This window comes from Culicoides brevitarsis, chromosome 1 (assembly GCF_036172545.1).
Source record: "Culicoides brevitarsis isolate CSIRO-B50_1 chromosome 1, AGI_CSIRO_Cbre_v1, whole genome shotgun sequence".
NCBI classification, from domain to species: domain Eukaryota; kingdom Metazoa; phylum Arthropoda; class Insecta; order Diptera; family Ceratopogonidae; genus Culicoides; species Culicoides brevitarsis.
The window spans coordinates 30693466-30704875 of NC_087085.1; the positions used below are offsets into that span (position 1 = coordinate 30693466).

An 11410-nucleotide genomic window follows, 5' to 3' on the forward strand; every position below is an offset into this window, starting at 1 on the left:
CAAAAAGAGTAGACAAAAAACTAAGGGCTTCCATTTCCACTCCCATTCATTAAAACTTGAACTTAAAAACACAAGAAATCTATTTATCAAACAACAATAGCTCGAGCAAGACCTCCTTGAACTTGAATGGAAGCAAAACAAAAACTGTTCTTTATTATATTTTTGTTGTTCAAATTTAACTACTTTGCCTGTTATATTATTAGCTTTTATACAACAAAATACTTTTAATAAGTGGGGCTCGGCAAACTAGACAAAAATGTTACATTTTATCATCATCCATACCGTATTGAACCGTACCTGTACTGAATCATTAAGCTATATTAGAATATATTTTAATAGATCATTTTTTTTACTCGTTCGTCTATTTTCTTCGTTTATAATAATAACAGGCCTACCGAATCTGTTTGAGGATGTCTTGTCTCGTCGTCGCTATGAGTTTTTTTTTTGTATTCAACTAATAGAATACGAAAAAAAAGAGAAAATCAAAGCAACATTATGATATATATGTTCCATGATTAATATCTTACTTTACTGTGGTCTGTCATATAACACAAACGAACATACAAAAAAAATGTTAATATATATCGAGGAACATAATCTAATACACAACTAGAAAGAACGGATCGTCAAAAAAAATGTTTAAAATATTTTTTTGGATGATTGAAGACCATAGAGATATGATTTTGATGTAATTAACAAAGTACAAAAGATTTTTTAGCTTAAGCATTATAATTGATACCTTCTTAGAGATGAAAGTAGTGGACAACAGTAGACAATAGAATAAGCGGATTGAAGTCAAAAAGGTTATTGAACCAACTTCGGATACATTTTAAACTCATTCTAAATTTGCCACCTTAGAGTTGACGAACTTCATTATCATTATATATTATTCAACATAATTTTTTTCCACTGTTTCTACGGTTTTTTTAAAAGTAATTCAAAATGTAACATTGACACGTCTTTGCTAATTGATTCTGGTAACATCGTTCGAACTAATTTTTTGTGTCAATAGTTTGGGTTTTCTACAAAAAAATAATTTTAGAATGGAACTCATTTGTATTCGGAGTGAAGGTAAGCAGCAAGCGATTTCAATTTGTGCGCCGTTGGTGTTTGTTTATAAATATAAATAAATAAACATGTGTAGCAAGTATAAAAAGGTAACTTGTTTGATATCTGTCTAACATTATAATGAGAGAAAATATGGTTCAATATGAGATTTGATGGATGTGGTTTTGGGATTGAGCGTTAGACTGGAACGATTGGATATTACACAAAAATAATTGGTAAGTATAATTTTAAATAAATTTAGATATTCTAATAAAAACTAAAAAATAATTTAATAAAATATTTATTTATGAATAAATTTATTTTTTAATTTTTATTTTTTTTTTTGTTATTTTAGAAATTTAAAAAAGAATAATTATATAAATTTTTAAAGATAATTTTATAAATTATTGTTTTAAATTGGTATTAATACATAATTTAAAATCCTTTTTTAATTTTCAAGATAATTATTTATTTTTTTTTTTTTTGAAAAAGACTCAAAAATTATGATTATATTTTAATTTTAATAAAATTTAATTTAATTTAATTATTTTAATTTATTTATTTATTTTATTTAATTTATTTTATTTTAGGTATTTTATTTTATTTTATTTTATTTTTATTTTATTTATTTAATTTATTTTATTAATTTATTAATTTAATTTTAAAAAATTCATAATAAAAATAATACTATTGAATTTATTTCATTTAAAATTCAAACATTTTTTATTTCCAAACATTTTAAAAGAAATGTTTAAAAAAAGGATAATTGATCCTTCCTAATAACGAAAAGGTATATAATGATAAATTGTTAAGTTAAAGACTACGTGGTAGACCACTAGAGACCGTTTAGTCAAAATACAAATAGAAGTAATCATAATGACGAGCTGCCCAGTTTTGTAAGTTGTGTGGCATGGCATTCTAAACTACATATTGAAACCCACAACCGCTCGAGAGTAAATGAAATTTGTATCCATCCTCTAATTACTTGAACTTGAATGAATGCAGCCAAGACAAAACGAAAGGAAACGGTGCACCATGAAAAATGTATCAAGAAATTAAAATTTATTACAGTTAATTAACAATTATTAGCACTAAGGTGGCACACAAAGTGCATTACTCCTCTCGCTCTTTCATTCATCCGGAGACGCACAATGAATGAAGACCGATTTCCATTCGACTTTCAAAGTTATACAAAATTACCATTATTAGATAGAGGTAGCTGGAATCTAACAACAACAAAGTAAAAAACAGTAAATAACGCATATTCATGAGAATTTTCTCGATTCGAAACTAAAAAAAAAATTGAGAGATATTTGTGTGTACATATCCCCTAAAGCTCAGCCTGGCAAAGAAAAGTAAAGTACAGACAGAAATAACAACAACAACTACACAAAAAAATAAGAATAATCTCATCCAACAAACGCAAAACATTGTATTGAAAATGCACATAATGATAACTGTTGGGCACACATACTATCATGCATATGTCCGATAAAATTACCTTAAAGAATGTTGTGTTTAATTTTTTTTTGCAGTGCTGCGAAAAATAAAACAGCGCGAGATGCTGATAATAATAAAGACTAGCCAATGTTAAACATAATGATAGGATTCGTGTACGGGACGACGGCATGTATGTGCACTTTGCAAGACCCCGTCTTATTAAATAGTCGACCTTTATCACTTTTGATGTGCATTATTAGGATGGTGCGAATTTCGACGTTGTTCGTTAATGATATGGAAAAATATTCGCAACACCCTAAAGACTTGCATCGCACTGAACTTCACATGATGTTTATAAAATGTTATCGCTTCAAAAGAAGCTAAAATTTTATATCTTTTTTTTCTGTTCAACATTCCACGGCAATAAAATTTTAAGATAGACATTTAAAAAAAAAACAGACTTCAATTGAACATAGACAAACAATTAACGCAATGTTATACAATCACTACTGAATTATTGTGTAAAGCAGATAAATTTTTATGGGTCACATAAAGAATGGGTTGGTTAGTTATACGAGCAACTCCAATGAAATAGTAAGTAAGTATATTGTGCCTTACCGTAAATGTTATTGAATTGTAAGTATGTCTTTTAATTGAATGGCATATTTTTTTTAAATAATGTTTCGTTGACATAACCTTTGATTATGACCTCCTTCCAACATATACATTTAGTATAAATTTGAAAAAAAATAATATATATGATGATGGTTTGGACAATGACTCATCATATCAATGTTTGATTGTTATTTAGAAATCGAAGTAAATCAGATAAATAAGTTGAAGTTTCTCAAAAAAAAATTTTTTTTTCAGTTTAGTTGATTGTCCAGCGTGATTTACCAAAAATAATAAAATTTATAAGCAAGTAACTGTTTGAGAGGCTGGTACAAATTTTGAAAATATTTCCTACTATGTCTTTAATAATTTTTACAAAATTGAAAAGTGTTTTGTTAAAATATGGTAAGTTTATTTTTTTGTAAAATGTTTATTAAAATAATAATTTTTACCTATCAATTTTAAGTAAATTTATTTTTATTGCAGCTTCAATGATATTCAGGCATAGTAAGAACCTATGCCAAAAAAATAGTGACATTTTCAAATGTTATTCAACATTTCAACCCGCATGTATTTTTTGATCCACAAACACATCAGTCAAATTTTAAGATAACTTCCGCAGTTGAGGAGCAGGTCTTTTACAGGGACTTAAGCAGTAATTTAAGAACAAAAAAGTATGACATAGTAATCAAAAGTACACTAATTAGTTTGTCAGAAGCGAAACAGATCATATTATATACTTAGAGATCTTGGCAAACACCAAAAGTGATGCTGACATTTAAGAGAAGACTAATTGCAATCCAATACACTTTTGTTTAAAAGAAGAAAATTAACAAGCTACCACTTACTGACGATCATGAGAAAAGTGTAATGAGCTTATCCTTGATAATAAGAACCAAACGATTATATGCCTCTTTGACATAAAACTTAAAAAAAACTTTTTTTATTCTTTTGATTTTGAGAAATTTGACAGTTTTCCGTAATGAAAGAAAAACTTCCTTATAATATCTCTTTAAATAAATTACAACTAGATTTTAAATTACAAATTAGTACATTGAAGTCGTTTAACAACATGAAACATTTTTTCTAATCGTCTCATCCTCAAAACTTTTTTTTTAATCTAATCCAGTTTCAATAGTGTTCGATCACTTATAATTTTTGAAATTCACAGAATTTTCTCATGTCAAGTTAACCTTTGGAAGTAAACCATAATGGACTAACTAGCATGCTCTTCTTTATAAGTTGACGTATAGTAAGTTAATAAACAACAAAAACGAAACTTGAAATGATGCTGACACAAGTTTCATTGCCTTTTTCTGCTTTGGAACATTTAAAAGCATAAATGGTGATCACTTATGAATTACAATTTCATTTAAAAATATCGACAATATATATTTTGTGTGTGCATTTAGAAAGAAACGCGGAGAGAGAAAAAAGACAAGACCATATTTATAACTTTGTATGGAACTTTTAAAATATATCATATCGCTACTTCGCATCTGACAATGTCGCTTGTGTGTGACTACCACTAAAAAAATAAGTATAAAGATGTTAAAAAAGGAGTGCGCGATGAGGAGCGCGAAAATGTGTCAGGAGGTTCTGAACATTAATAAATATCGCAAAACGAGAGGATAATAATCACACACTTTTAATGGACATGCTCATGTACTTAATTAAAAACGGAGATAAAATACAGATTCTCGTTTTTTATTTATTTTAAATATATTTACTTATAAACTTTATACAACATGGGTGAGGCGCAACAAGTTTGCTTATACTTGAGACTTTATGTTAATTTATTTTAAAAAAAAGTTTCGTTAATTTTCAACTTAGCTATGATATGATGAGCGATGACGATTAAAAAAATACAGAAAAAAACGAGTTTTCATTCCTTAGAAAAATCAATAAAGAAATTCCAGCATATTTTCCGCCTAAATGCCACAAGTAGTACAATATAATCTGTTCTCAGAGAGAATTTAACGTAAGCGTTGTGTACGATCGATCGACGATTGGAAATTACAACCTTTATCGATCACCACAATCAAAACATGAAATTATCCATAAATATTCTCTCCAGGATTAATAATCATTGTTTGTATCGCAAACATTTTTACACACACAGAAAATATTATAATGAACAAAAAAAACGACACAACGCACAGCAGCTTCCATAATCACAAAACCGATAAGATCCATGCGAAGAAAAAAAAAGTTCCAGTCATAATATAATAATAAAGATGCGAAAAAATATGATGCACGTATACATAAGGAATCCCACAAGTGAGATCACATATGATACCGAGTAATAAATTTCCAATGAGCTTAAAACGAGTAAGACAAGTAGCTGGCTAATATTACACGGCGAACAGAAAAAACGCAGCTTATTATTATTATGGCGTTGTTGTTGTTTTTTTTGTGTACTTTTTATACACTTTTCATCAGTATTGTGCTTGAAATATTTTAAGTTTTTTTTTATTAAATTTTAAAACGAACGGATAAAAGAGCATTAATAATAATGATCATCATCGTTTCCAGTATATTATTATTAATTATGTGTTGAACTAAATTTTTAATAACATATTTTTTTGCAAATGAAAAAAAAAATATTGAACAGAATTCAATATTTTTTTTCATTAATTAATGACTTTTATAACCTTGAATATTTTTTTTTTCATTAAATATTGAACTTTATATAAAATTATTTTTTTCAATAAACAATTTTTTTCATTCCTAAATAATAATTTGCATGCTTATTAGTCTTATCTCATCCAATATTATTATTATTATATACTTTGCTAACATTATCAAATGTGCTACTTGTATAAAAAGTAATAATAAAAAAAATAGGAAAAAAATTGTCTACAACACTCACACGTAAAAAAATATATAATAAAAAGAACGTTAAATCAATGTACGAATATTTATAATTTTTGGCCAAAAGGCATCATTTTAACAATACAATTTTCTATATGTTTGTATGTTATATATAGACGCGGTAATTGTTACTCATTCGTTCCTTCATTCGCTCGTTGAGCTACTCTCTTAAAACAATATTGATGCACTAAAAAAAAATCCCGTGTTCGCTGCGTTATTTACCGTCATTGTGGAATGTTCCGTAAAGTATAGAATTATTATCGATGTATTAATTATATCAATTATTTTGGTTTACTGGAAGAGCAATCGGCGATGATATGACGACGACGCGTCGAACGAAGAGACGTCAGACCAATCCAAGTGCTTTAAACAATAATTTTCGTATGTATTCTTCCTTACAAGTATGCCCTACAGGATAAAATCGTTTTATTTTTATGTATACGGGCAAATGTGTGGGAAACTCACTTATTAAATGAGTTGCAGTTTAGCAAAGGTAATACAGGTAGCTGGCACGCGATTTGCCGAAAAAAAATTTTTTAAGCATTTTTGTGTGTCGCATATTGTTCCATCAGATAAAAAAAAGTTTTAAATTTTTTTTCTGGTTTTTGAGGATTTTTCAGGACGTTTAATCGGGAGTCAGTAATTTATTTACATCAGCTTTGACCCTAAATTTAGGTACATTTATGGTAAGTTTTTATTCAAATTTTTAATATTTTCTGCCTTAAATTGGTTTTTAATTTTCTTTTTTAAAATTTAAAAAAATTCTTTTTATAATTTTTTTCTTTCACTAAATTTTGATATTTTTCTCATCTTTCTTTGAATATTTAAAAAAAAATTCCTAAAATAACTTTTAATTTTATGTAGGTATTTTATTTTTTTTTTAATTAATTTTATTTAAATTATTAATTAGGTATTAACTAATTTTATAATTTAATATAATATAATTTAATTTTTTATATTTAATTAAATTAATTAATTTTTAATTTGAAAAACTTTATTTATTTTTTTTTTTTTTTTTAATAATTTTTTTTTTTTTTTATAAATCAAAAATGTATTTTTTGCGTTGTTCATTCAGGTCACATCAGTATATCACAATAAAATTTTAAAATAATAAAAATCTGATTCATGTTTGATGAAATTTGATTTATTTCTTTTACTTAATTCAAGTTCAATATTAATAAATCAAGAAGTTGTACGAAAAATTCCGTTCCAAATATTTTTTTTATTATTATTATCTACCACAAACTGGTTTTACTCACAAACTTTTTTTCTCTCCTAGGTATTATTATTAATGTTAAAGGTAAAACTATCCCGGATAAGAAGCATGTAAATGTAACAACAATAACATAATATCTAGAACAAGATGAAATTATTCATGTTTCAGTTTCTACTGGTAAGTATACTACTATAAATGTATATCACTCATAGATCACATTTTTTTGGTATTTGTAATAATAATCTTGTATCAAAAATTTTAAATCCGACGTGGTTGTGCTTGGCACTTACCGATCAATTTATTTTCATGGCAATTTTTGATTTTTTAAATTTTTATTTATTATTAATGATTTGTTTTTATTTCTCATAAATTATTTTTTTAATAATAAATAAGAAGAAAAATGATTCATTATAACGAGTTGTTGTTTTTCGACAGAAATAATAATAATTCGAATAAATAATAAAGTTGTATGAATAAATAAATTATTTAAACAAAACTAGATGCAACAATGTATACTAATAAATCAGTTAATTATTTATTTTTAAAAAATACAATTAAAATTAAATTTATATCACTTATTTGCATCTTCACAAGCAACCACTCCCACAAGTCCTTGGCATATAAGTACCTTGATAAAAGATTGTCTCTGTATACCTTTTATTATTATTTTTATTTATAATGTATGAAAATAATAATATTAATAAAATAATAACAACGCTTTGAATAGAAATTTATGTTCCACACATAAAGATATAATTTAATTTAAACTATCTCACCGATATCCATTCTGAAAATCTGGCATCCCAAAAGTAGCGTATGAATGGGATTTATTGTTCGAAAAATAAAATAAATGCAGTGCGATTCGATCTTTACCAGATTTTTATTCGATTTTATTCAATAGAGCCACATAAATAAACGAATAAATTTATTTTGTTGTCGCTAAATGCACACGTATGCAAGTAGCCTCGATCAGCTAACAAATAATTACATATTGTAATTGAAGTTTATACACGGATAAAATCAATAATAATGCCATATATTCAATGGGTTTGCTGAATGCAAATAATACAATGGGCAAAAAGTACTACGGAGCAAAAGTGTAAATTAGCCAAATAGACATTTAAATTACGATTTACAGTAATATTGAATTTTTGCCTGTATGTTATCTTGTGTTGAAAATCTTTGCATCTAGAAAGCCCTTGGCATATTTTTTTCAAATTTTTTTTCAAGTGTTGATGAAAAATCATCCCATGATTTTTTTTTTCAATCAACCAAAAGCCACACAAGCTGATGTTCTAAAAGTCCGTTGTTCAAAATGTTCAAAAATTCCCCGATAAAATCTGAACATAAATGAAAGACAACAACTTTCAATCAAACTTTGTCAATTTTCCGTACCTACATCTTGAGATATGGTACACACGAGAGAGACACCAATAATGTTCCCATAGTGTACAATCAAGAAGCGAGAAGAGAAAGAAGTATCAAGATCAGGGCAGTTACCTCAAATAAATTATACATTCTAAGAAAATATGTTCCGGTTATCTATACGCCATCTTATGGTACAAGTACATAAATATTCAATTCTTTGGCTTGTCTTATTATTGGTATTATTCACGTGGACGACGACCGAATGTAATTTTAAAGGAAAATTAAGAAAAGTAAAATAATAAGAGCAAATCTGTAACTAAACACATTGATTTTGTCCCGTATTTTTTAATACAATTTTTCGCTGTTTACAACGACTCTTCTGCGGATTTACAATGAAAAATCAGAACAGAACTAGTACACGCAGAGAAAAATTTATGCTAATTTTGTTGTTTTTTAATTTAGCTTTATAAAAGTAATTTATATAATTTTTTTAATTTAAAAATAGGTTTTTATCTACCCATTGACCAGCCAGAAGCAAATTACGAAATCCTGAGATCAGGTTCTGATAGTTAACTGAGATGACTGAATGACACTAACTCTGAACACTGAAGTCTCAATTAGGCTTTTTAACAGGATGAACCAACATGTAAGAGGTTCAAAAGAATTAATGGACAATTAAAACTATTTTATCCTTATATTTATCCTGCTTGTATGAAACACTATGCATAACAGCAAATCTGTGGACAAACTACATACATTTTGTGTTATACCGAATTACGCGAGAGGTACCGAATTGGTTTAGAAGAGGCTCAAACACAACAAGAGCTTTAACTAAAAAAATTAGTGTACTGCCAGCATTTCAACAAAGTAAAAAAAAAATAAGTCGGAGAGGATGTAATGTGATTTACATTAATCATGAAACGTCAAACTGTTTTCGCTAGAGAGCACTGCCTATTAAAGTGGAATTACTCTCTTTTAACTTCACCTTTTCTACATTTCCAATCACCGAAATGAGTCAAACTTTCCAATAGTCAACAAGGAGAATTTTTATTCTATCCATTCCAACATTTTAGCCAACGTAAACCGTCTGCTTTTTGTTTTGAAATTAGAATAAACAGACATCAAAGACATTATTCTGGAGTAACTTTGAAGATAAAAGTACCTCTACAATTTTTAAATAATTTTTTTTAGTTACAAACAAAAAGAACAAAGTAAATAATTGTACGATTTCTGATGATTTCATATAGTTTTATTAAGCAATAAAAAATTGTTAATTTTTGTGTTAATTAATTTATTATTTCGATATAAGTTAGAAAAATATTACTATATCGGAAATAGATGATAAATCAGTTAAAAATGACTATAAAGATTTCTCTGCGTGTATTTACTACAACTCATCTCATTACTACTCCGTTGGTACACTTCTTATTTTCGAAAAAAAAAACAGAAATAAAAAGCAAAGAGCAGGAGAGAGAAAGAGGGAGAGAAAAGAAGTTTTGCTTCATATGAACTTGTGATTAACAATTTTGATAATTTTGTGAAACATATTTATATTTAACATACAGCGCAGTGTATAACATACGGAAACAAGAGTATATTTTTTACGCAAATTGGCCACCCACTAGCGCTCTGAACATTCATACGAATTTTCAATCAATTTAAAAAAAATAAAAACAAACGAAGAATTTTTTTCTGATACCGAAACTGACGACGACGACGAACTCAATCTCATTAGAAATTCAGTTCATCAAAACGAAAAAAATGATTCATTAGTCTAGGATTGACAATCGTGGCTGGCTAGAGAACTTCCCAAACATCACACCAGAATTGTTAATGAGTGACGTACGACAGGCAGACGCGCTCCTTACTCGTCTCAAATATTAAATTACGATTACTTTTTATTTTATTGTGCGAGTTAAGTAGCCAAACGCAAGTAATAACAATACAATAATAAAATTTATAATATCGACTATTCAAGGCACGAAATTCGTGTAAGTATATAAAAAAAAGATAATAATAATTTTTTTCTGTTAATCTTTTAAACATTTTCACTATTATTATTATTGTTATTAAAGTTAACTTTACAAATGATATTTTTTCTTAGTTTTTTTTCTGAAAAGAATATTTACTTCAATGAATATTAAATAAATGAACGCGACAACGTAGTTAATAAAGTAAGCAATGAAGTGTGACCAAAAGAGACGCAGAGACCAACAAATGATTAGCACGTCATAATTCTGAATAATAATAAAACGTTTAATGCATTTCTTGTGTATATATGTATAAAATGAATGCATAAACAAGAAAAATAATAACAAAAAAAGAACGAGAATTGGCAGAATTTATATTAAATTAAAAAGGGGCGTGGTGTCATCGTCTTGCCTGAGTGCAGTTTATAATTTGATTAACATTTATCTTTATAAATAATAAAAATTAAACTTACCTAGTGAACATTTTGAAGTTTTATATATTCCTGACTTTTTAATATAAAATTATACAAAAAATAAATAAATAAAAAATATCCACGGTTCAAATAGATGTTAACATATATATGTTGTACGTTTTCTTTTTAAAATCACAATAATCATCATTTGTATCTATTTTGAATGACAACTTCACTCATTAATGTTTATTTTTTTCTCTTTTTATTTATATATATTATTTTTCACCATACATATATTTTTAAACGTACAATTTGTAAAAGAAATTGTAAAATAAAAATGTACAAATGAAGAAAATTAAAATAACATAAAAATTATCTGCTTGCTGTTTTTTCTGTTATTTTGTCATTCCCTTCACAATCGCAATATATATAAAAGTTGTAAGTATATGAAAATTTTACAACAACAAAGA

General features: G+C 26.9%; 1 protein-coding gene across 1 annotated transcript in view; it reads right to left on the reverse strand.

The window, feature by feature from the left end:
* Positions 1 to 11020, reverse strand: part of LOC134837617 (PAS domain-containing protein cky-1) — a 103996-nt gene extending 92976 nt beyond the window's left edge. Inside the window, 1 exon segment of the mRNA XM_063853000.1 lies at positions 11001 to 11020. Coding sequence (XP_063709070.1) covers positions 11001 to 11011 — 11 coding nt within the window. The 5' untranslated portion in view covers positions 11012 to 11020.
* Positions 11021 to 11410: the final 390 nt, after the last annotated feature.